Here is a 27,600-nt window from a genome sequence, read left to right as displayed (position 1 = left end):
AGTATAAATATTATCTTTCGTTTCGTTCTCAATTCGGGTAGTAAATTTTATCAATCGGTTTCGCAACCGGAAGTCATCAAGGGGGTTTTCTGAATTCCACTTATTTATTTCGTAGAACCGTCTTCGCTTTTCGACCCATTTAAGGAATTTGTGCAGTAATCTGCTCTTTTTTACGATTTTATATCATGTAATGAGATGTAAGTATGAATACAGATTAAGAAATCTGAAATGAAAGTCCCATGTTTAATTGATATTTGACTTTTGAAGCAATTTTATGACTCCTGCCCTCGATTATTGCTGTGTAAACTGTGTAATTGTTGACTTCCTTCTTTATTAATCAGGGCTTAATACTCTAGACCTACATGTTTAGACATAACAATCATGATAATGACTCAATCATCTATTCTTGGACTCTTTTGTGTGTAGCTCATTGTCGTTGTGTCAAAATAACACTGATAAAAAGGCTTTTCTTCTATAATTCAATAATGTAGCCCTCTCTCTCTCTGGTGTAATGTACAGTAAATGTAGGTAGGCTAATTATTTAGTCCATTAATAGTAAATACTATTAGTGCTAAAACATTTGAGTCCCTAGGCTAGGCCTAATAATGCTTAATCCCATTTAGAAATACCTCCCATTCGGAACCATCATATTTCTCAATGTTGATGGCCTACATGTATGACACATCTAAGTCCCTACATGCCGTCATATATCGATAGCCTAGCCAATAAATGCTTGTTCTTACATTTTATATATGCTAAGATGATGTAAAGTCTTGCCGTTTTAAGGATGTACATGTACGGGTGGTAATCCAAGGCAGCTCACTTTGAGAGCAGATTTTGGCTGCCATTACGAGTATGTCATCAGACCACCTATAGCCAATGAATGATGACTATCAGCGATGCTCACAGCAGCTCTCATAGTGAGTTGCATTGCCATTGGGTTAACATCTGTACATCTTGAAAATAGGCAAGATCGTACATTAAACCTATTTGTGATTGTAATAATAATGGCAGTAGATGTAATGAATCCTATCTAGATGTTTGTTCTTTCATTGAGATCAGGGCGGTTGGATGGACGAATGGTTAACACGTGCACGCTGTATCATTAGGTCTGTCATTGAGTCATCTGGCAAGGTTTTGATTCCCCAGTTGTTTGTGACAAGGAGTAGTGTCGTCTGTTCAACCTCATGGGTTTTCTCCGGGTCCTCTGGTTTCCTCCCACTGGTTAAAACCTCTATATGTGCAAGCGAATTATTGAAGTAAAATTGAACCATATGTTAGTCCTGAAGTGACTTAGTTTGTGTCAAGTGGACGTTAAACCCTATCTCTCTCTCTGTCTCTCTCTCTTTTTTTTTTGAGATGAAATCTACAGCATGGAGTTATGAAGCACAGCCTAACTATAACTATAATACCATACATAGACAGGAATCCATGAACCACACTATACTATAATACATGTACAGGAATCCATTACATTGATTAACTTAATAATTGTTGTTATCTTACCATTTCAGTATGAAGAAATAATAGAGAATTGTGGTTCATGCGCCAAAAAATGAGCCGATTTGAGTCTAACATGGAGCATCCACCATCAACAGCTCGATTGGCTTACACATCAGATAAACATCCAAGACAAACTTTCGAAGCTATAAATCTATTACGTAAAAACCGAGAACTTTGTGATGTTGTTTTAATTGTTGGTGTAAAAAAGATATTTGCCCATCGCGTTATCCTTTCAGCATGTAGTCCTTATTTTCACGCCATGTTTACTTGTGAATTGGCAGAAAGTCGACAGACTGAGGTGCCGATACGTGACATCGACGAAAATGCCATGGAATTATTAATAGACTTTTGTTACACTTCCAACATAACTGTGGAAGAAAGTAACGTTCAGACATTATTGCCAGCAGCATGTTTATTACAGCTGGTGGAAATACAAGAAGTTTGCTGTGAGTTTTTGAGACGGCAACTCGACCCTTCCAATTGTCTGGGTATCCGTGCTTTTGCTGATACTCATGCTTGTAGAGATTTATTGAGAATAGCTGATAAATTTACACAAAATAACTTCCAAGATGTAAGTATTGTTGTTAATTCATAATATGTCAGTGATACTGTATTGTAGATAAAATTTCTAGGTGTATTTCACATATACATGTATGTGGTGGGTTGGATGGCCGAATGGTTAGCACGCGCGTTGTATCATAAGGCCTGTCATTGAGTCAACTGGCATGGTTTTGATTCCCCGGTTGTACGTGACAAGGACTAGAGTGGTCTGTCCAACCTCATGGGTTTTCTCCAGTTCCTCCGGTTTCCACCTACTGCTAAAGACCCCTACGCGCAAGCAAATTATTGAAGTAAAATTGAGACATTGTAAGTCCTGAAATGACCAAGTTTGTGTCGAGTGGTTGTTACATACCATCTCTCTCTCTCACTCTCTCTCACATACATGTATATGTAGAGGTCACGGTGGTTTGTGTCAAGTGGACATTACATCCCATCTCTCTCTCTCTCCCTCTCTCATAGATATGTAGGGGTCACTGGTCCCTCTACTAGAATGTCCTGGGTGGGAATAATTTTAACTGACTGCAGAATTTTTCATGTCTAGCCCTTGTGGGTTGCTGGGTGTGTGTGTTTGGGGGTGGGGGGGGAGGAAGTTTGGGCAGTGGCACCTATTCTTTCAGATACATGTAGGTCAGAAAATGGAGGTCTACCCATATTTACATTGCTGTGCATATCTTGGCTCATGAAATTGTCAAGATATTATATTACATGTTAGTCATCCTGGATCCAGTGCTGACTCAATTGTTACTCAGATTTCAAACACTCATTGCTAGTATCATCAGTGCTTTGATATTTGTTTATTATATCAAAGCTATCTATAAAATTTGTGTTAAATATATTAGTCCCACATGTATTATATTTTGGAGAGTGGGTGACATTTTAAGTAATTCTTAAACATACATGTACATGTACATTATGCAAGAGGTAAATCAGCCTATTTCAGGTCTTTCAGCAAATTTCCTTTACATTATCTAGTTTTTAACTATTATAGTGAGAACTGCCAACTCGTTATCTAATCTCCCATATTGTATCTTTAATTTGTTTTATGGCCACCTTCACTAAAATTGTACCCAAATGAGTTTAATGTCATCTATATATATGGTAGGTTTCAATCCACTAAAATGAGTTTAATGTCACTATCATCTATAGTACATGTAGGTTTCATTCTACTAAAATTTCAGGTTATGGAATCCGAAGAATTTTTATTGTTACCTGTCAATCAATTAGTAGAAATAATATCCAGTGATGAATTAAATGTAAGATCTGAAGAACAGGTTTACCAGGCTGTTATGGGCTGGGTTAAATATAGTATACAAGAAAGGCGACAACATTTACCAACTGTAAGTAGATTTATTTATAGTTTAATATAGATATTGAATTCATTATAGCAGAATAATAGTTGGTGAGCTTGATTGTAAAAGTTTTATTTTATTTTAGTAGGGGGTGGGGAGATGGATGGCCGAATAAGGGTTAGCACGTGCATGCTGTTTCATAAGGTCTGTCATTGAGTCAACTGGCGTGGTTTTGATTCTCCGATTGTACGTGACAAGGAGTAGGGCGCCTGTCCAACCTCGTGGGTTTTCTACGGGTCCTCCGGTTTCCTCCCATTGCTAAATTACCCCTACATGCAAGCGAATTATTGAAATGAAATTGAACTACGTGTTAGTCCCAAAATGACCTAATTTTTGTCAACTGGATATTAAACCTAATCTCTTTCTCTCCTTCTCTCTCTCTGTGAATTCATTATAGTAAAATAACAGTTGGTGAGCTTGATTGTAGAAGTTTTATTTTATTTTAGCACTTGATGAATCTTATCCAGAGTTGCCCAACAGAGTTCATGTAGAGCTCACAGTCACACAAATAATTGAATTCAGAGGTTTTGGAAGGCTATTTCAACTGATTTTTTAGTATTCATTATTTCTTGTCTCCTGGGAGATACATACTATTAAAATCAAATGTTTACTGAATGAATTCAACTAGTATTTATTTTTAAAACTAATGGAAATTGATCTGTTCCTCGTCTCCTATGAAATATTTACTATGAATGTAAATGATTACTTCTCGGTAATGAATTCAACTAGTATTCAATTAGGAAATACATATAAAAACACTTCCTGTTTCGAATTTAGAGACCATTTATTGTCCATTTAACCATAAATTTGAAACAGGAACATATTTATTGATATTGTAGCGCAAATATTTAGGGATTTTCTTCAGAACTACTTAAGAAATATTTATACACCCATTTTAAAAAGTCGTTATACACATACATGTAGATCTTTTATGAAATATTGAGATTTTTATAATTTTATTTTGTAGGTACTACAACAGGAACATATTTATTGATATTGTAGCGCAAATATTTAGGGATTTTCTTCAGAACTACTTGAGAAATATTTTTACACCCATTTTAAAAAGTCGTTATACACATAGATCTTTTATGAAATATTGAGATTTTTATAATTTTATTTTGTAGGTACTACAACATGTTCGATTGCCGAGAATGAGTGCCAAATTTCTAGTGGGAACTGTGGGGTCAGATCTCTTAATCAAAAGTGATGAAGCATGTCGTGATTTAGTAGATGAAGCCAAAAACTATCTTCTCTTGCCTCAAGAGCGACCCTTAATGCAGGGTCCGCGAACCAGACCACGAAAACCAATAAAATGTGGAGAAGTTTTATTTGCAGGTTTGTTGTCACGTTGAATTGTTGAACTATTCGTACAAAGGGTAGGAGCTACGGAGGGTAAGACACTGACTCGCTAGCCTGGAGGTCGCTGATTCGATCCCTGCATTGGCCGAGAAAGTTCATCAGGATTTTCCGTCATAGTTTCCCCTTGTCAGTGGTGCAGGATGGAGGGCCTGAAAGGGACATGAAATGAAATGAAATGAAATGGGGTTTAACGTCCTACTGTTCTGCTCCTAACCTGGGCTAATGAAGACTAGCATACGCCATACAGTGTGCTATGAGGGAAATTTTGCCAACTGCCAAGGGATCTTTTACGTGCACGCCAATGTGTACACGGGACCTCGGTTTTTCGTCCCATCCGAACGACTAGACAGCTTTCCTTGTCAGCCCCTCCGTCCTGCATCACTGACAAGGGAGAACCACGCCGGAAAATCTGGATGAACCTTCTCGGCCAATGCAGGGATCGAACACCCGACCTCCAGGCTAGCGAGCTAGCGTCTTACCCACTTAGCCACGTGATCCCCCTGCAAGGGACAGCTGTCTAGTTATTCAGATAGTATGAAAAACCAAGGTGTCGTGTATACATTGGTGTGCATGTAAAGATCCCCTGTCAGTTGGAATTCAATGTGAATAGCCTATAGTGCCGCTGCCAGGGCAAAATTTCCCTCATAGCAGACTGTATGTCCATCTTCATTAGCCCAGATGATGCAGAACAGTAGAACCCCATTTCATTTCATTACATACAAGAGGTGCTGATTACAAATTAGTATTCAAGTACAAGAACCTGAGGTAATCAGCATTTAATGAAGAGTATAACAAAATGCCACTGTCTCGGCAAAATTCCCCCACTCACCTTGCACAGATAAACATTGAAATAAAAATGTTAAAACCTGATACCTTTAAGTTTTGTACTGCATGTAGGTAATACTGTCATATTAGAGAGAGAGAAATGGGGTTTAACGTCCACTTGACACAAACTAGGCCATTTTGCAGCTAGGGGTCTTTAGCAATGGGGGGAACCTGGAAAAAAAACAACTAGGACCCTATCGTTCTTACATTGTAGTAGTAGATAACCATCGCTAAAAAGGATGTGCATAAAATAAATTGTGGAAAATAATATTACTTCCTTAAATTGTTATTATCACAGAGATGCAATGTGCCACTTATAATATGGCAATGCAACATTTATAATCATCCAATTCGCCAGGTATAATCAGCCAATGCCCCACTTATAATCAGTCTGCACCACTTATAATCGTCCAATATGCCACGGGGGTGGGGGTGGGTGGGTTGGGTTGGATGGCCGAATGGTTAGCACGTGCGCGCTGTATCTTAAAGCCTGTCATTGAGTCAACTGGCGTGGTTGCGAATCCCTGGTTGTACGTGACAAGGAGTGGGGTCGCCTGTCCAACCTCGTGGGTTTTCTCTGGGTCCTCCGGTTCCTCCCACTACTAAAGACACCTACGCGCAAGCGAATTATTGAAATAAAATTAAACCCATATGTTAGTACCGAAATGACCTAGTTTTTTGTCGATCTCTCTCTCTCTCTCTCTCTCTCTCTCTCTCTCCAATACGCCACTTAAAAGCCACTTATAATCATTGAATGCGCCACTTATAATCATCCACTGCGCCACTTACAATCATGCATTGCACCACATTTAGCACATACATCGGAAGTTCATCTCTGGTCTATAGAATATTTGAACACTCATGGTTAGTCGATGCAATCAAGGTACATGTGTCAATTAGTTGAAGATTTATATATACATTGTATATTACAGTTGGTGGTTGGTGTAGTGGTGATGCTATATCTAGTGTAGAGAAATACGATCCTCAAGCCAATGAATGGAGACTTGTAGCTCCTATGAGTAAAAGAAGATGTGGTGTAGGCGTGGCTGTATTAAATGATTTATTATATGCTGTAGGAGGTCATGATGGACAGTCTTATCTTAACAGTATAGAAAGGTACTAGTAGTATTTATCATTTGTTGTCTGTGGGGTTGGATGGCTGAATGGTTAACACGTGTGTGCTGTATCATAAAGTCTGTCATTGAGTCAACTGGCGTGGTTTCGAATCCCCGGTTGTACGTGACAAGGATAAAGGTCGCCTGTCCAACTTCGTGGGTTTTCCCGGGTCCTCCAGTTTCCTCCCACTGCTAAAGACTCCTACACGCAAACGAGTTATGGAAATAAAATTGAACCATATGTTAGTCCCGAAATGACCTGGTTTGTGTCGAGTGGACATTAAACCCCATCTCTCTCTCTCCCTCTCTTTCTCTCTCTCATTGTTGTGTTTCCTTCTTGATCATAATAAAACTACAGGTTAGTTGGTTTCTATAACTTTATTGTTAAACTGTTTGGCTTCGGTGTCCCTCATTCTCAATAAAGTATGGATGATAGCTGCTCGGAATTTCTGGGTGAGCTCTGATAAATTTCGCCCAACATCCTCTTTTATAACCCACTTATTTCTGTACGTTATTGACTGACCTTGGCGTTAATTTCCTTGATCTACCAGGCACGTCATAAACTGATAGAATTTGATGGATATTTTGACAATGGTAAGGATTTTACCAAAAATCACTGTCTTTTTATATATAAACATGTCATTTACTTTCATTAGTAAGTGGACTTGACTCTATAGAAAGTGTTAACCAATAATGAGTTAAAGATACACTGAGGTCTTAAAGGACCAAAGTAGCTAACAGTTCGTGCCACACAGTGCATTTTCCAGACAAAATCTAATTTTTCATAGCTTAATGTACACAGATTACAATTTTTACATTTCATCACGAGAACAAAACCAAAATATCAACAGTAGATAATCCCTGTGCTTGGATTGAGTCGTATTAAGAAAATACGCATTAAAGGATTTTACCCAATGCTCTCAATTGATAATCAGCCGTTTTAATAAGTGTATGAATAATGATAATAATAATAATCCTTGATACGAGCGGCTTTTGACCTTATGATGTCAGATATTGATTAACCAATCATCATTGACATTTCTAGTGGTTTTCCCAAAGTTCCTTTGCACCTTACCCCAAACATTCGCCGTAACAGACCGTTTGATTGGCTAATCCCTCACATCATCCAAAATGCAACTGCTCTTTCATATCCTAGTGTAGTAAAGACAAGTAAAATGAAATTTTGAACTATAAAAAAACAATCTGATCCTATTTCGGTTTTTTTTTTATAGTTCAAAATTTGGTTTTACTTGATTTTACTACACTAGGATCTGGAAGAGTTGTTATCATTGACATGTTCTGGATGATGTAAGAGTTTAGGCAATGAAACAGTCTGTTACAGCAAGCTTTTGGCGTGTGGTGCCCAGAACTGTGGGTAATCCACTAAAAACATCAAATGTCTGACGTCATAGGGTCAATAGCTGCTCATATGACCTCTGACGCGACCTATCAGTACAACCGGTCAGATTTTCATGTAGTGTAGGCCATCGAGATTATAAAAAACCAAAACAAAATATAGATCTGTATTTTAATGAGTGTGTTAAAGATCAATATTTTATTATTGATTGATTTTATTGTTTGTTAATAGATATGATCCTCATACCAATCAATGGAGTAGTGATGTAGCACCAACTAGTTCGTGTCGTACTAGTGTTGGTGTAGCTGTATTAGGTGATTATCTATACGCTGTCGGAGGACAAGATGGCGTCTCTTGTTTAAATTATGTTGAGAGGTAAGTTGTTTGAGTATCAACTATGGAGTAGGCATAACCTGGATCCTGTTTCACGAAATCTTGATGCTTCAATTTTTATTGGCTAAGCACTAAAATCAATCTAATATTATCCAATCAAATTACTAATATTTGGATTTTATCTTAGTTAAAATTTTGTGAAACAGGCCCCAGGCCTGTTGATGCTTATTTCCGTTTTAAGCTGGAAATGAAATGAAATAGGGTTTAACGTCCTACTGTTCTGCTCCGAGCTAGGCTAATGAAGACGGGCATATGCCATATATTGTGCTATGAGGGAAATTTATCGAATTCCAACTGCCAAAGGATCTTTTACGTGCACGCTAATTAATGTATACCCGGGACCTCGTTTTTTTGTCCCATCCAAACGACTAGACAGCTGTTCTTATCAGGCCCTCCGTTCTGCAACACTGACAAGGGGAATCCATTTTAAGCTGGTGGGTGGGTGTCAAAGTGGTCTGTGGGAACTCAAACACACCGATTGATCCTGGATCCCACATTATGAACTTTGACTTTATCTGATATATCGTAGGAGATAATCTTACATAATGTATCTTAGAGTTAGGATTAATCGCTTTGAATTATGTTTATATCTGGATTTTTGAAATAAAAATACTTTTGATTGTGTATGATATTAAAATCTGACATGTTGGGACTTTATCTTCTACATCTATTTGTTTTTACCAGGTATGATCCTCAGACTAATAAATGGAATAAAGTAACATCAATGAGTACAAGAAGATTAGGAGTGGGTGTGGCAGTATTAGGGGGATCACTCTATGCTGTGGGAGGGAGTGATGGTACATGTCCTCTTAACACAGGTAAGATACATACCAATATCATTAAATATATATACATATCATTGTTTTTTGTACTTTCGATGGCCTACACTACATGAAAAGCTGACCGGTTGTAGTGGGAGGTTGCATCAGGGTTCATATGAGCGGCTTTTGAGCCTATGGCGTCAGATATTGATTAATCGATCAGCGTTGACGTTCCTAGTGGTTTATCCAGAGTTCTTTGCACCTCACGCCAAAAACTATAGATTGTTTCCTTGGCTAATCCGCGCGCTGTATCATACGGTCTGTCATTGAGTCAACTAGCGGGGTTTCGATTCCCTGATTGTACGTGACAAGGAGTGCGGTCGCCTGTCCAACCTCGTGGGTTTTCTCTGGGTCCTCCCGTTTCCTCCCACTGCTAAAGACCCCTACGCTCAAGCGAATTATGGAAATAAAATTGAACCATATGTTAGATCCGAAATGACCTAGTTTGTGTCGAGTGGACCTTAAACCTAATTTTTCTCTCTCTCCCCTTGGCTAATCCCTCACATCATCCAGAACGCTGGTTATATAACAACTCTTCCAGATCCTAGAGGAGTACATGCAAGAAAAACGAATGTGTTTTAATCAGGTTGGACTAAGATATTCCACTACTGACAAAATTCTTCCCTATAATACTTGTTTATAGCTTACAGTGAATCACACTATAGTGAAGGTATACTATTTTCATTTGAGGTTCGTTGTTCTGGGAGCCATGGTGGCCAAGTGAGTAAGACGCTGACTCGCTAGCCTTGAGGTCGCGTGTTCGGTCCTGGCATTGACTGAGAAAGGTCATTAGGATTTTACAGCGTGGTTCCTCCTTGTCAGTGGTGCAAGACAGAGAGCCTGGCAAGGGACAACATGTAGTCGTTCGGATGGGACAAAAACCCAAGGTCCTGTGTACACATTGGCATGCACATAAAAGGTCCCTTGGCATTTGGAATTTGATATAAGAGTAGGCTGTACATGTAGTGCCACTGTCCAGGCAAAATTTCCTTCATAGCTCACTGTTCAGAGTAGAACACTATAGTGAAAACCTTGTATGTATACTATTTTTATTTTATTTTAAATTATTTAAACAAAATTTCTCTACAATGTGATATTAATTTGTTTTCATAGTTGAACGATACGATCCAAGAGGTAATCGTTGGAATCCAGTAGCATCCATGGGAACGAGGCGGAAACATCTGGGCGTGGCTGTGTTTAATAACATGATCTACGCAGTTGGTGGTCGTGATGATACAACAGAGCTCTCTAGTGCAGAAAGATACAATCCTCAGACTAACATGTGGCAACCTGTTGTAGCCATGACATCCAGAAGAAGTGGTGTAAGTAATCTATAGTATTACAGTAATGTTGTGGGGGTGGGGGGATGGCCGAATGGTTAGCATGTGCGCGCTGTATCATAAGGTCTGTCATTGAGTCAACTGGTGTGGTTTCGATTCCCCGGTTGTATGTGACAAGGAGTAGGGTCGTCTGTCCAACCTCGTGGGTTTTCTCTGGGTCCAACACCGGATCAACCCCAGGACTTCCTAGTTAGTGGGTGGGGTGGGGTGGATGGCCGAATGGTTAGCATATGCACACTGTATCATAAGGTGTGTCATTGAGTCAACTGGTGTGGTTTCGATTCTCCGGTTGTATGTGACAAGGAGTAGGGTCGTCTGTCCAACCTCGTGGGTTTTCCCTGGGTCCAACACCGGATCAACCCCAGGACTTCCTAGTTAGTGGGGGGATGGGGTGGATGGCTGAATGGTTAGCACGTGCGCCATGTATCATAAGGCCTGTCATCAAGTCAACTGGTGTGGTATCGATTCCACAGTTGTACGCGACAAGGAGTACCTAGGGTCGTCTGTCCAACCTTGTGGATTTTCTCCGAGTCCTCCGGTTTCCTCCCACTGCTAAAGATCCCTACGCACAAGCGAATTATTGAAGTAAAATTGATCCAAATGTTAGTCCCGAAGTGACCTAGTTTGTGTCGAGTGGACAGTAAACCCCATTTCTTTCTCTCTCTATCTCTCTTACAGTAATTGTGTCATATATTGCTGTCTCTCCTTCACCATTGTTCCATCTCTATGGTTAAATTCTTTGGTTTGATACATAAACCTGACCTTTTATTTTTTTCACACCATCCCAACAACTAGTCACTTATTCCTTGCCACACCCACTAACAAGTACACTTATTCCTTGCCACACCCACTGACAAGTACACTTATTCCATGCCACACCCACTGACAAGTACACTTATTCCTTGCCACACCCACTGACAAGCACACTTATTCCTTGCCACACCCACTGACAAGCACACTTATTCCTTGCCACACCCACTGACAAGTACACTTATTCCTTGCCACACCCACTGACAAGTACACTTATTCCTTGCCACACCCACTGACAAGTACACTTATTCCTTGCCACACCCACTGACAAGTACACTTATTCCTTGCCACACCCACTGACAAGTACACTTATTCCTTGCCACACCCACTGACAAGTACACTTATTCCTTGCCACACCCACTGACAAGTACACTTATTCCTTGCCACACCCACTGACAAGTACATCGGATCTACACTATACTCACTCAGCTACACAGAAACGTACGGCCAATAAAAACATATTTGAATATATTAGATATGGCGATTCGGCCATGATGTGGATTATCTGGTTTATGTATGGTTAAACAGAATTTTGCATTGTTAACATCAGATGAAGTTGCCAATGTAATATCATCAGAGATTTCTGATCGTAACTTCCAGAGTTATTGCCCTTCATCTTTTTGTGCACTTTAGTGGCAAAGTTCTTTATTCGATCTACTTGAAATATATGCTATCTTGTGTTGTAGCATAAACGTAAAGACACACAGTTTTGGTGATGCCTTGGGCCTACATGTACTGCTTGGTTGAATGTCCCCAAGACTTAAATAGGCCTATAGGGCCTTTTGAATATCAAAACCAATGAAAAAAACCACTTTTATTCCAATTAAGTAGGGCGGCTTGTACATTAATTTCAAATTTCAACACATTTTGCCTCCTCTCTGCATGCCAATGAAGACATACTTGTAAGATTTGCAGTTAAATATCTAAAAACGTTTATATAATGAATATTTTTTAGGTGGGACTGGCTGTAGTAAATGGACAGTTAATGGCAATCGGTGGTTTTGATGGAACAACTTACCTTAAAACAGTAGAAGTTTACGATCCTGAAGGAAACTGCTGGAGGATTGTGGGAGGAATGAACTATAGACGTTTAGGAGGAGGTGTTGGTGTCGTTAAAATGCCATCTAACGATTCTCATATCTGGTGACTGATACGATGAATTGATATGTGGGACTATTTTTTATGCACATTGATGTTTGTGTTGAATATCTCGGAGCGATTGATAACATATTTTTTAAAATACAGATGTGACGTCACCCTTTGATGTTGGCGTACCATTATTTCAAACAATGGTATGGGCAATGTGCCAGGCGTACATTATTTATACTAGTTGTAATATTGGACCCGTGTGACGTATATTTCAGTGAAATGCATGCGCTGGATGGTGTTTAAAGGTCTCATGCAAGACATTGCGTAATATATAGCACTGATTGACAGATAAATTAATGAATGAATGACATAAAATTATTTAAGACATGTATTTAAACATAGATTATACAAGAGCTAAATCTGTCTATTGCTGGTCTTTTTTTAGGCCTGAAATGTTATCTAAATTATTAATTAGACATTAATTAACTTGTCCAGACCATAATCAACTCTCGATGTCATCGCTAGTCTGCGATATTGACTGGATTAGAATTCGATCTGCTGCTCAACGCTCATTGATGATTAAATCAAAAAATGGATAATCGAAACTATCGTAACGACATTAGTAATTATGATCAAGGCTAGGCCAAAAATTCAATCGCTAAATTCTTGGTTCAGAGTGGATCAATTTGACTGAAATTTTCAGCAAATTGCCTTTACATTGTCTAGTTTTTATCTAGCTCTTTATCTAATCTCCCATAATGTATCTTTAAGACTGAACCACCAATACCAAAATTTAATTGATGTAGATTGCTTATTGTGTACTTATGTAAACAGAAATATCAGTAAGTCATCTGGGCCCTGTTTCTCGAAATCTTAACTAAAGATAAAATCCAAATTTTAGTAGATACTTCAATTTTGATTGGCTAAGCACTGAAATCAATCTAATATTATCCAATCAAATTACTAAAGTTTGTATTTTATCTTAGTTAAAATTTCGTGAAACAGGCCCCTGATATTTTCTGGTGTATGTACCCGTACTTAAATTATACGTGAATCTAAGTCATTTTCTAGATATTAACAAGACAGCTGTTTAAACAATTTCCTGATGGGTATAAAGACGCAAATTATTGATGATAAAAGGTAAAAAAAATTAAGATTACTCTCAGGTGTAAAATTTAAACTGTAAATCGTGATTTTTTTTAAACCAAATTTGTAGGAGCAGATTTTATGTTTACACTTCTAATAATAAGCTGAAAGTCTTGTTAGTTAACAAAACAAAAGCACGATAAAAAGTGTTAGCTATGTGAACTTCTCAAATAAAGGAGAAGTGTTATCAGGTGTTCTAGATATCAATCTGATTAAAACACAGATCCTATTTCGTTTCGTTTTTTTATACTTCAAAATTTCGTTTTACTTATCTTTACTACACTAGTATCTTGAAGAGTTGTTATGTAGCCTGCGTTCTGGATGGCATGAGGGATTAGCCAATGAAACCATCTGTTACGCCGACTTCTTAGCATGCGATGCACGGAACTGTGGGTAAACCACTAGAAACATCAATGCTGGTGATTAATCAATGGCTGATGTCATAGGGTCAAAAGCCGCTCATGCGACCCCTGACTCGACCTCCCACTACAACCGGTCAAATCTTCATGTAGTGTAGGCAATCAAAAGTATAAAAAAAAAGGAAACGAAATATAGATCTGTATTATATTTGACTTTTATAATGTAAGATCTGATTTCAAACAAAAAATTGAATTTTACTATTGAATGATTACGTGTGGTAGAAGTGTGAATAATCTTATTTCTAAGATTTAAAAAACAATTTATTTTTTTTCATGTGATATGATTAACATCTGCATGACTTGGGCATTTATTTGTTTATTTATTTTTATGTAATTGTTTATTAGTACTTCTGTTATTTATTATTATGAGATGTATTTTAAATCTACAAAATAGTTTTACTTCTCATTCAAGATGATTCCTAAATCAAAGAAATGTTTTGTGTATGTATATATATATATATATCTTTCCTCAAAACTAAATTCAAATTTGTTTAAAATGTAATAGCAAGACCTTAGTCCTAAGAAAGACCTCTTGGTTTTTATCTTAATCCTAGAACTTCATTGGTCCAAAACATTGGTTTGCGATCATTAGGTCACTTTAGCATGGACAGTCGACTTCACAGGGCATTTTACACCAAACCTAACTGAATGTATATACGAAATAGGGATGTTTAAACTTATATAGGGGGGAGAGGGATGCTTGAATGCTGCATCATAAGGTCTGTCATTGAGTCAATTGGCGTGGTTTCTATTCCCCGGTTGTACGTGACAGGGTCGCCTGTCCAACCTTGTGGCTTTTCTCCGGGTCCTCTGGTTTCCTCTCACTGCTAAAGACCCCTACACGCAACCCAATTATTGAAATAAAATTGAACCGTATGTTATTGTGGTGAACGTAAACAATGAAACTAAAACTGGTATGTAAACTATTTTTTGATTGGTTCATAGAATCAGCCTACAATCAAGGGCAGATAATTTGAATTCGTGAAAACCCTGTGAATGGACCCAGGGCTTAGTAGAGTAGAACAGAACGATACCACTGGGGATGGATTGTCATTATGATACATGTATGTGCCCTTTTGGTAATACAGGGGTAAAATTATCGTGGGGTGTATGACACAAAATTGATCATTAACAAGGTAATATGTGCATATACAATATCCAAATATTTTGGGCAGTAGCAATATTAAATATTTAATTTAAAAATAATTGAAGGAAGATATGGTGGATTTGAGTTAATTTTTTACAAACAATTCAGTGTTGTCTTTGTCTTACTTCATGATGAACTGAAGTTGTTGGTCTAAAAGTGTTAACATGTAACGTCATCTGATTACCCCCTACGCGCAAGCGAATTATTGAAATAAAATTGAACCATGTGTTAGTCCCGAAATGACCTAGTTTTGTCCAATGGCCGTTAAACCTCATTTCTCTCTCTCTCTCTCTCTCTATTCTGATTACAATCTCAATTTCTATTTCTAATTTTTATGTAAATAACTAATCATATATTATTTAATGATACTGTATAAATGAATAGTAAGGGTATGTTGTATGTTAATTGTATATTGATGTATGTTTTGTATAATTGTATTTTTTGTATCGGTTTTGTGGTATTAATAATATACATGAATCAACAGATTTTTTCATCAATCATTTTTATGTAAGAAAATAAAGTTATATATTATTTAAATCCTTGATTAGTTGTATCATAATTCTTCTCAGTTTGTAGGGTTGGATGGCCAAATGGTTAGCATGCGCGCGTTGTATCATTAGGTCTGTCATTGAGTCAACTGGCGTGGTTTCGATTCTCCGGTTGTACGTGACAAGGAGTAGGGTCGCCTGTCCAACTTCGTGGATTTTCTCCGGGTCCTCCGGTTTCCTCCCACTGCTAAAGGCTCCTATTGAAATTATTGAAATAAAATTGGATATGTTAGTCCCGAAATTACCTACTTTGTGTTGAGTGGACATTAAACCCCATTTCTCTCTCTCATTTACCGGATTTACCTCCATTTTACGGAGAAAGAAAGGTTTATCGATCTGTCACACCTCTTGGAACACAGTAAATCTGCTTCTAATTGAGGAAGAATGTTGCAAAATGAAATGAAATGAAATAGGGTTTAACGTCCTTTAGTTCTGCTCCGAACTAGGCTAATGAAGACTGGCATACGCCCTACAGTGTGCAATGAGGGAAATTTTGCCCAGGCAGTAGCACTACGGCCTACTCTTAAATCGATTTCCAACTGTCAAGGGATCTTTTACGTGCATGCCAATGTGTACACGGGACCTCTGGTTTTCATACCATTCGAACAACTAGACATCTGTCCTTGTCAGACCCTCCGTCCTACATCACTGACAAGGGGGGACCAAGCCGGAAAATCTGGATGGACATTCTAGGCCAATGCAGGGATCGAACACCAGACCTCCAGAGAATGTTGCAAACTTGGTGTAGATGGAGCCACTGTCTTATTGGGGGGTGCAGTGTTGATCTATTTGATAAGGCCAACAATTGAAATAATAATTTTTCAAGGTGACTCAGATGAAAACCCAGGTCGGATTTCACAGACAACTGGGATCAAAATGGTGCCATAGAGTCATAATAAATGTGATACAAAAAGTGCTTTGTACCAAATCTTAAAGTAGCTAAGTCTGTAACTCAGTATCATCCAAAGTCTTACAGGTTGTAAACACGAATTATTTGTCAATTTAAATCAACATTGATGTTGTGATCTTACCGGGAAAAGGTAGGCTTCTGATATCCAATATTTAAGACAAAATAAACATTTTACCGTTGGTACACAATCGTGTACTATAATGCATTTCAGAGCCATTTATAACATGGGACTCGAAGGATGAGGCTAGACATATTCCACAAGTCATGTCAAACGGTGATGACATATTCTTATCTGGAGAGCATGTGCAATAAATAATATCAGTATAGACTGGAATAACCAGACACTAGAGATTGCCATTCGATTGAGACTTCTGCCGTATTTCGCCGAACATTACTGATTAGAAATTAGAGTAAAATCAGAAACGATTGAATGTAAATCAGTTTATATACATTCATATTACATTATTATATGCATTGCGACCCATTTGTGTCAATTTCAAGGTCCAAAATATTAGTGATTTAGCTCCTTTAAAAATATCTTTTAGCTGATCGTATTGGAAATCTTTCACATTGTCTCGGATGCAGAAATCTGTTGGACGTAGAAATCAATGGAGGTCTGTATCCTATTTACTGGAGTTATCTCCCTTCGGTGGATCTATTTTTAGAAATTTTATTAGGTTCCCCATATCCGGAAAGGTATTCTTCGACTGCTTGAATCGTGAAGAAAAAGACACGTTTGCAGCAACGTTGATTTTTGAAGAATGAAAAACATTGTTGTGGATGGTAATTTATTTCTGCTTTGATGTTTGGTAATTAATATTCAGTTATAGTTTAGAACTGAAAATAGCATTCCGCTGTAAACTAATTCTGTTACAAATTGTGATTATATGAATATGATTATATTTTGGAAATGAAAAATTTATAATCATTACAAAAACTCACAGTCACACCCTTTAGCCTGAGGCCTATCAGTGACAATAAACGTAAGTGTCGTAAGGGTCCATTTGAGTTTAGTTATTGTAGTTCATACCAAATGAAGAAGGCATGCCACATTTCTACTCAATTCTAGATCAGACAGGGTTAAGATCAAAATGGCTTATTGTTGTTTAATTTGTCCATCAATTATCCAAAAAGTCAATTTGTTGAGATTGTGTGCGTAAGAACTATGTACTGTTTCGTAATGTATGCACACTGAACATACACGAGTAAATTAATTAAAGTTTGAAATATAGGCCCTACCTTCCATTGTGTTAATTCAAATTGTCTCCCTTATTATATATATTATTATGGTACATTGTACTTGTAGGCAATTTCTGGATGGATGGGCTAAGATGAACCTACATCCAGACATGAACTGCTTGATCTATTTTACCAGATGAACCCAGAACTAGACCTTTATAAGATTCTGTGATATTATTACAAGATGAACTTAATGAAGGCACCAAGGAGAAAGATCATTAGACTTTTGAAGATAATTTCAGCTATCTTTATTTTATTTATTATCATTTTTTTCTTAAGGGGTGCATTTTCCCAAAAGAAAAATGTTTTAGACTATTTTTATTCGACGTTTCAAGTTGGTGATTTTGAGTTGGATTGTTCAACCGGTATTTACACATTAACAAACAAAGGAGAAAAATATTTATCGGTGTCCCTGCCGATCGATGTGCAGAAAGGCCCTCATCCCGTCTGTAACCCGTCAGATTCTAAGGATAAACACAAGTTATGTTTGGAGTGGGATAGCATCGGTAAATTAGAAGTTATCGAAGCTATCCATGATGACATTGTACGTTGTTATAATATCGTTTGGACATCGAAAACCCCCAAATTTTCTCCATTTGATTGCTTTTCGTTATCTGGTGGTCACTGGTATGGTGGCTCCGCGTTGAAATCACAACAATGGCCGCTAGAAGAGGTTTCGATAAAGTTGCAGCCGTACATATCTGCCACGTTGACAGGGGATTACGAAACTATCGGAGCATTTGGACCGATGATCGAACGTTATTGGATAAATTCTCAAGGTGTGGGTTTGTTCGTTGATAACTCTGTTCCACTTCAAGTGAGTATCAATCACGGGGAAGAAAGGTATCTATGTTTGAAATCGGACTATACAAACAGCAACGTGTATCCAAATCCTGAAAATAATCCACCGGTCTTAAAATACACGGTTTGCAAAGCTCCTGACGTCATGCAAGTCCACAAATTTTTATTTAAGAAATCTTTTGATTTACCATTGGACATGCCTGATGCCAATATCATGCGCTATCCGAAATGGTCAACCTTTTCGCGATTTCAACAGAATGTTTCTCAAAGCAAGGTTCTTATGCTAGTCAATAATATCAAAAAGTATAAATTTCCGATTAGTCAGTTGGATATTGAAGAGGGTTATGAAAGAGGAATCGGAGATTTCCATTTCAACGATAAACTATTCCGTAACTCTCATCAAATGATTGGAGAGTTCAAAGAAGCAAAATACAAAGTAATAACTTCTGTGAATCCATTTGTGGATAATAATTCTGTAAGCTTCATGGAAGTCGGCAGCCATAAATATTTCATGAAGGGAGATAACCAACAGTTGTTTAATTTTTCTTTTAGAAATAAGACAGTGTCCTTGGTCGATTTCACAAATCCTGAGGCATTGAAATGGTTTAAAACAAAGTTAGATGCTTTAAAAACTGAATATTTAATGGATAGTTTTAAGTTTAATTTTGGTGAAGCTAGTTTCATATCAACAGCTACTCATTCTTCAAGCATTTTACACAATCCATGTGAATTCACGACAAAATATGTGGAACTTGCGCACACGTTTGGAAAGCAAGTTATAGTGACCGCTGCCCATCAAACTCAGAAATATCCAGTGTACGTAGAAATAGCTGCGCGATCTTCCACTTGGAGCAGTGTGGATGGCTTGCCGAGTTTAATCCCAACTGTTTTAACTTACGGTATACTGGGATATCCTTTTGTGATCCCAGGACCTATTGGGGGATTTTCCCAATCTATTAATGAAACAACAGGAATTCCCTCATTACCAGATCGAGAGTTGTACATAAGATGGTTGACTATGTCCGCTTATTTTCCGGTCATGCAGTTTTCTGTAGCACCATGGCAGTATGATGAAGAAGTAGTGAAGATTGCTCAAGATTTTGTTAGAATTCATGAAACTAAAGTTTTGCCAGTTCTTCTACTTGCAGCTAAAGAATCGTTAAGTTATGGTAAATATCTTTTGATATTAAAGATACATTATGGGAGATTAGATAAAGACCTGGCAGTTCTCACTATAATAGTTAAAAATTAGATAATGTAAAGGGGATTTGCTGAAAATTTCAGTCAAATTGATCCACTCTGAACCAAGATTTTAGTGATTGAATTCTCGGCCTTACTAAAGTCGGTACGATAAAAAACATAGTCTTGATTATCCATTTCATGATTAAATTATGAATGGAAGTCGAACAGCAAATCAGAACCTAATCCAATAAACATTAAACATCACAGGCTAGCGATGCCATCGAGAGTTGATTATGGTCTGGATAGGTTAATTAATGTCTAATTAATAGTTTAGATAACATTTCAGGCCTAAAGAAAGACCTGCAATAGGCAGATTTAGCTCTTGCATTAATGTATGTTTAATAATCTAACAATCCTACAATTAATATGTTTTATTATTGTTTAATTATTAACCCTTTACCACCGGGTACAATATTGACTATCCTAGTTCCTTGAAGAGAGAGAGAGAAATGGGATTTAACGTCCACTCAACACAAACTAGGTCATTTCGGGACTAACATATGGTTTAATTTTATTTCAATAATTCGCTTGTGCGTAGGGGTCTTTAGCAGTGGGAGGAAACTGGAGTACCTGGCGAAAACCCATGAGGTTGGACAGGCGACCCTACTCCTTGTCACCTACAACCGGGGAATCGAAACCATGCCAGTTGACTCAATGATGGACCTTATGATCCAACGTGCACATACTAACAATTCGGCCATCCAACCCCCCACGAACAATGAAATGTATGTAGTAGGCCTATGTACCATTCTGAACATCTGAGACACGCTACCTGCGGAGAAGTATCTCAGACACAGTCAGTAGCCATGATATCCATATCATGTGATCTACACATCACAGGTCATGACATTGGCGTCAATGGGTCATGAGGTCAACATTGTAAACAATAGGTTTATCTTCAGCATTGTGTCCGTTGCACCCATAAAGACTATATAATTCGTACAGTCCCAACATGTTCTCTCTTCTTCCGATGATTTTTCACAAAAATAACATCTACAACTCATAGAATTGACGTTGTCTTCAATGACAGCGTCTGCGAGGGTTGTTCATAGAGGCCGCCATATTGCACTGTTTTGTGCGTCGGTCGGGTCTATTTCAGATATACACAATCAATTCTGTTGATGTTTTTAGCGTTGGGATTGACTAATAGTTAATGTGTTTCAGTTCTAAAACAAATATTTTAAACTTTAACGCAAATTTAGAAAATAGCCAAATTCTGGCTGGGATTACTGAGCAAAATGGCCATTCACTGTATACGTGCGAAAAAAAAGCTAGCCACCAATTAATTTTCGTACGTTAGTTACGTACGCCTATGTACATGTGTTGTAGAATAACAAACTAATAATTTTCTTTTTTGTTTTTCAGGATATCCTTTAATAAGACCAGTGTGGTGGATAGCGCCAGAAGATTCAACAGCATTAAGAATTGACTGTGAATTTCTTGTGGCTGATGTTTTATTAGTGGCACCAGTTCTATATTCTGATTCCACTCAAAGAGATATTTATTTACCCCAAGGCAGTGAATGGGAGGATCAGTTACGTGGAAAACATTATAAAGGGGGACAATGGTTGACAGGTTACAATGTCAAACTTGATGAAATTCCGACATTTTTCAGATTGAAATCACCCATTTAATCAACTTGACATTATTTCATTGTTCTGGGCCCTTATTCACGAAAACTTAAACTAAGTTACAACCGAAATTTTAAGAAATACTGCAACTTCATTGGATATATGCAAATTGATTTTACTGGTCAGCCAATTGAATTGCAGTATTTCTTAAAATTTCGATTGTATCTTAGTTTAAGTTTTCGTGAATAAGGGCCCTGTTGTGGTTTTTGAAACTTTAAAAGTTTTATTTTCCAAATATTGGTGTACATGTATATGGAGTGTTGTAAGCACGTTATTTTATTCTTTGTATTTGTATATTAGTTGGACCCATTGGATATATATTGGGGGGGGGGGTGGATGGCTGAATGGTTAGCGTGCGCGCGCTGTATCATAAAGTTTGTCATTGAGTCGACTGGCGTGGTTTCGAATCCCCGGTTATACGTGGCAAGGAGTAGGGTCACCTGTCAAACCTCGTGGGTTTTCTCCGGGTCCTCCGGTTTCCTCCCACTGCTAAAGACCCCTACGCGCAAGCAAATTATGTAAATAAAATTAAACCATATGTTAGCCCCGAAATGACCTAGTTTGTGTCGAGTGGACGTTAAATACATTATAATGGGTGTATCTGATTATAATCAGATTTTTTTCAATTTGTTTATTTGTTTTCTGCTAGTTTACAATTACCGTAGATGGTAATGTTTTGGCATTATTCGAAAAGCTGCATTTTCACTGGCAGTTTGTAGTGTTTACATGTATGTAAGGATGTGACACAATGATGTTAAGTAAAATTTAGTTCAGGAAGTTTGTAAATACAGAATACCTATCTTAATACTAATATTAGACGTTCTGGCCCCAGTTTCACAAAAGCATTCTCAGACTGAAGTTAAGAATTTACTCAACTTTCAATCACTGTTTATGAGAAATACCTTTGACCCAGCAACACAGAAATTTGTACATACATGTAGTTTCTTATTGATGTATTTGACATATTAAAACAACAAAAGTTTTATAAAGGACTACGTTAAAAAAACGCGAACAATTTTACTTAAAGTGCACATAAGATGGGCTTGGAAACTTTTGGATATGTGTAGCCAATGGTTACTATATCAACTTTACGGCAAGTTCACACCAATCTGATTGAAATTAATTCAGTTATCTTCACTCAAAGTCGTAAAAATAGACCTCCCTTAAAAACGACTTTGCCAATTATCGAAAACACTCTTAATCCCCTCAGACGCCAGGGACGTCACAGTGACCAAATGCATATTCGGAATGTTTATTCCTTAATTACCTATATACAACCGGCGTGTGTACTCATTAACGCCTGACTGGTTCCTTAATCCCCCTTAGTTCCTTAATTAAATAAAACAACTGACTACGGAATAATTTGTTTTGTAATTCATTTTAATTTATGATTCAATTTAGAATTTGTTTCTCATGACAGGAATTTTAATACCCTCTAACATCGTGTGCAGTCCAATTAATTAGAGATACATTTTCGTATTGTGGTTCTAATTTCCGCGAGTAAAAAAGTACAGTGTTAAAAAGATGTGGTCATGCAAATTGTATCATAAAAGTCAAACATGATTGAAAAGCGATTTGTAAATGACGATCCGTTATCATCGTACGACGGATTTGACTTCATTACTCTGAAATAGACCGTAAAAATGAAATGCGAAAAAATATCTCAATATACAGTACAAATAATTTTTGAGGGTAACCATCTAAATGGAATAACAGACAGATTGAGAAGTTTCATCTAACTATCTTTGTGTATTGATAATAATATGACAAGTAGTGTCGTTAATATCTGTCATTAATTAATCAATGCGACTAAACTTATACAGACTTGGGGGTCATTAATTAATTTACATCTCGGTGTTAGCAGTGATTGTTAGTGGGATTAATAATGCTGATTAGGTAATTATCTTTTTTACGCTGGCCAGATCAAAGACATCACTCTAGGTGGAACGTGTGCGTAGTACCCACAAATGAACTAATGGTAGAATCATACACACACATATTGATTGTATAAAATAATTAAGATTTACTAATAAGTTTGTTTAAAATTACTATATACCCAATAATTATTGCTCACCGGTGTTTTTGTAATCAAGTGGCCTCGTATTATTTGTTGATTGGCGTTTAAACAACATTTAAGTGATGAATGGATGAACGTTTTTGATACGATTAGGTTATAATGTTACGACACCCTTATGAACTAATGGTAGAATCATACACACACACACATTAATTGTATAAAATAATTAAATTTTACTAATAAGTTTTTAAAATTACTATATACCCAATAATTATTGCTCACCGGTGTTTTTGTAATCTAGTAGCCTCGTATTATTTGTTGATTGGCGTTTAAACAACATTTAAGATACCAAGCGTTGATTGGTAGAGAAATGAGTGCGATCTATTGTACATGTTTTGCATAGTCATCGGAAAATTCCATATTCACTGTAGTTGTTCTTTATGTATAGAAATGGTTATTATTATTATATATAGCGAATAATGAATATATCGACAAATGACTGGCATGTATTTCTGTACTTAAGTTTGGGATATCAAGTATTACGGGGTTATCCAAATTACCAGTAAATGCGCTAATTTCTTGAGTCATCTTCATTTGACATGTGACCTATTTAAACAAAGGCAGCTTAAATTGATCTACGGCATGATACGGCATTTTAAATTCACTCTAAAATATTCCAATCACAAATGTCTAATCTATACCAATGAAAGACGATAATTCGGTGATTATGATTAGGCCAGTCACATGGTAATTGGACCGTCAATAGACGCTTGTCCAGTTGCCGTGTGTATTGATAGTGCTATATTGTACAGACAGTGAGATATTGTATAGATAATGTATATCCTATGTGTAGTGCCTGTGACGTCACCAGCTAATCAACCGGATTAAGGTCGTAATTGAAAAATCGAAAAGCGTTTTGGCGTGTCGGATACTTAAACATTAACAGCGGACTTAATTTTAATCAGATTGGTGTGAACTTGCCGTAAAGTTGATATAGTAACCATGGGCTATACATAGATGCAATTTAGATTTTTGATCTTACGTGGTCTTTAAGTATGAGAATGTATTGTGAAACCAGGGCTTGATTATATTACGTGTACTGATATCAGAGCCATCAAGATGAATTGAAAGAAGGATATAACTTTTAAAAGATTGCTTGATGTTTCACAAAGTCAGGGAAAGTTGTCTTTTTTTAATTTTTATCATGCTATTATGCTATAATCAACTTGTGATTTTCTGATACACAGATTAGTGGGGGTTTTGTTTTGAATTGGTTATTTAATTTTGTCTGTTTATTTTATAAGAGTTTAAAGAGCTGGGGTAGTAACCGCTTGTTTTTAGGTTAGAGACTTCTGGTAAATGTTGGTTCGTTCGTTCTTGGAGTTTTACGTCCACTTCCACCAATGGTGATATCGTAGACATGTGTTTCCTAAGAAACTTGCCAGTGGAAGCCACAAAAATAGGCTTTATCCAACTTTTTGGGTAAGACATACCGGTAATGTCTTTGCAGGGAAGCACCCAAGATGAAATTAATCCAAAGCAGAAGCTCTGGGTGTAAGAAATGAAGAGTGGCGAGCGTGCGCAGCCTGGCCCACTTTGTCATAAATGCTACAAGACAAGAGTTTCCTAAGAAACTTGCTAGAAGAAGCCACAAACATAGGCTTGATCCAGCTTTTTTGGGTAAGACATAATGTCTTTGCAGGGAAGCACCCAAGGGGAAATTCATCCAAAGCAGAAGCTCAGGGTGTTAGGAATGAAGAGTGGCATGCGTGCGCATTCTGACCCACTTTGCCGTAAATGCTACGATCTTAAATGAGATAGGCAGATTGGTAAATGTTGTGTTTGTGTGTCCTTGAATAGGCTGATTTATTCCAGTACATGTATACCTATTTCCACCTGAAGTCTATAGTCTTCACAGTTAATACTTGTATGAATATGTGTACCTTTTCTGTTCAGGTAATTATAAATGCCCTCATTAGTATTATGCTCACTAGTCTGCAGGTTAGGGTTATTATGATGGTTGAACCGTCTCTCAACCTTGACCTTGACCAATTTGATTAAAACACAGAACCTTTTTTGTTTCTTTTTTTTATGGTTTAAAATTTCAGTTTTCTTGTCATTATTACACTAGGATCTGGAAGAGTTGTTATATACATGTAACCCACGTTCTGGTTGATGTGAGGGATTAGCCAATGAAACGGTCCATTGCATCGAGTTCTTGGTGGATGATGCTCAGAACTGTGGGTATCCTAGTAATCCTACTAGAAACATAAACCCTGATTGGTTAATCAAATGTCTGATGTCATATTCATGTTGGGTCAAAAGCCATTCGTATGACCACTGACGTGGCCTCCCACTGCAACTGGTCAGATCTTCATGTAGTAGAGGCCATCGAAAGTATAAAGAAACGAAACAAAATATAGATCTGTATTTTAATCAGTGAACCTTGACAAAAAGTCTAAAACCTTCCATAGATCCTGTTGGTTCTTCCCATTCACAGTCTGATTAAACTACAAATCTAAATTTAATTTCGTTTTTTTATACTTTTGATTGCCTACTCTACATGAAGATCAGACCGTTTCATTGGCTAATCCTTCACTTCAACCAAAACGCCAGTAATATAACAATTCTTCCAGAAGACCAGTAAAACGAAATATTGAACTATAAAAAACGAAATGAAACAGGATCTGTTTTTTTAATCAGATTGTCCGATTTGTATATTCATAATGCTTAATATAGCAGCGTACTAGTGCACCAGTGTCAAATGACAATTCTGTAGATATAAAGCAACATTCCATAGATTCCATTTTCTGTAACGGAAATGTTTGTTAAATGTATTCGACTTAAGAAATGGGGGGGGGGGGGTGGATGGCTGAATGGTTAGCGTGCACGCGCTGTATCATAAAGTCTGTCATTGAGTCGACTGGCGTGGTTTCGAATCCCCGGTGGTACGTGACAAGGAGTAGGGTCGCCTGTCCAACCTCGTGGGTTTTCTCCGGGTCCTCCGGTTTCCTCCCACTGCTAAAAGACCCCTACGCGCAAGCGAATAATTGAAATAAAATTAAACCATATCCTGAAATGACCTAGTTTGTGTCGAGTGGACGTTAAACCCCATTTCTCTCTCTCACTTATGAATCAGGGCTTTCATGTCAGTTATATTTACCAGTCTTGACTGACTGACAGTGAAATTGACCAGATGGGGAATTTACCTGTCACTTCAGTCAACATATCCTTTCCATAAGTATAACACGAACCCGAATGTCAATATTACCTGCAACAGGTATATTTCAATGTTAGTAATTTCTGCTGTTGACATAATTACTTGCATTATTTTAAAAACTTATGAAGCTTTTCCGGTGACCTTTAATACACAACAAATATAGTTCAATTTAGGAAAATTAAAAATAATCAAACTCTTTGAAATAAATACCTGGGAATACCACCAATATTGACCAGTTAGCAATATTTTAAAGTGAAATCCTTGTTATGAACTCCAGAGCACTGAGCATTTTCCTGTCAGGCCCAAATGAAAATCAAGTTGTGGGTTCTTATTTGAGCAGGGCAGTTATTATGTCGAATACATTAGTTTTCATATTTAGAACATTGTCAGTACATTATCATTATAGATTTTTATTTGTATTATTATATCAAGCAAAATTTTGCTTTTGTTATTTGGATGTTCATGTTTTTTGTAAATATTTGCTTATACATTGATGTACATCAATATCATTAAAGATACATCGTGTAAGGTTTAGATAAAGAGCTGGCTATTATTGCTATAATAGTTATATTAAAGATACATTATGTAAGGTTTAGATAAAGAGTTAGCCATTCTTACTATAATAGTTCGAAAACTGATAATGCAAAATGAATTTATTAAAAATTTCATTCATATTGCTCCACTGCGAGCAAAGATATTAGCTTTTGACGGTTTGACAAGATGTGTGCATTAATTGCAACCACCGCACTGGTTGTTCG

At 37.2% G+C, this 27,600-nt stretch overlaps 2 protein-coding genes across 3 annotated transcripts; both read left to right on the top strand.

Moving 5' to 3' along the window:
- Positions 1–74: 74 nt before the first annotated feature.
- Positions 75–15,771, top strand: LOC126812259 (kelch-like protein 20). The gene is made up of 9 exons (XM_050538552.1): positions 75–197; positions 1,515–2,074; positions 3,243–3,401; positions 4,538–4,748; positions 6,530–6,713; positions 8,301–8,444; positions 9,147–9,280; positions 10,397–10,605; positions 12,389–15,771. Exons 2-9 carry the CDS (start codon positions 1,544–1,546, stop codon positions 12,578–12,580), a joined length of 1,764 nt encoding a protein of 587 aa, XP_050394509.1. The 5' UTR covers positions 75–197; positions 1,515–1,543; the 3' UTR covers positions 12,581–15,771.
- A 1,610-nt stretch (positions 15,772–17,381) lies between these two features.
- On the top strand, positions 17,382–23,700 carry LOC126812243 (myogenesis-regulating glycosidase). 2 transcript variants are annotated; one of them, XM_050538536.2, is made up of 3 exons: positions 17,382–17,475; positions 17,999–19,901; positions 21,340–23,700. In XM_050538536.2, exons 2-3 carry the CDS (start codon positions 18,116–18,118, stop codon positions 21,606–21,608), a joined length of 2,055 nt encoding a protein of 684 aa, XP_050394493.1. In that variant the 5' UTR covers positions 17,382–17,475; positions 17,999–18,115; the 3' UTR covers positions 21,609–23,700. The 2 variants fall into 2 exon arrangements, with proteins under 2 accessions (XP_050394493.1, XP_050394500.1); XM_050538543.2 differs by having other exon boundaries at positions 17,413–17,501.
- The last annotated feature ends 3,900 nt before the right edge of the window (positions 23,701–27,600 follow it).

Source organism: Patella vulgata, chromosome 1 (genome assembly GCF_932274485.2).
Source record: "Patella vulgata chromosome 1, xgPatVulg1.2, whole genome shotgun sequence".
NCBI lineage: Eukaryota > Metazoa > Mollusca > Gastropoda > Patellidae > Patella > Patella vulgata.
This window is presented reverse-complemented; position numbering and strand designations above follow the sequence as displayed.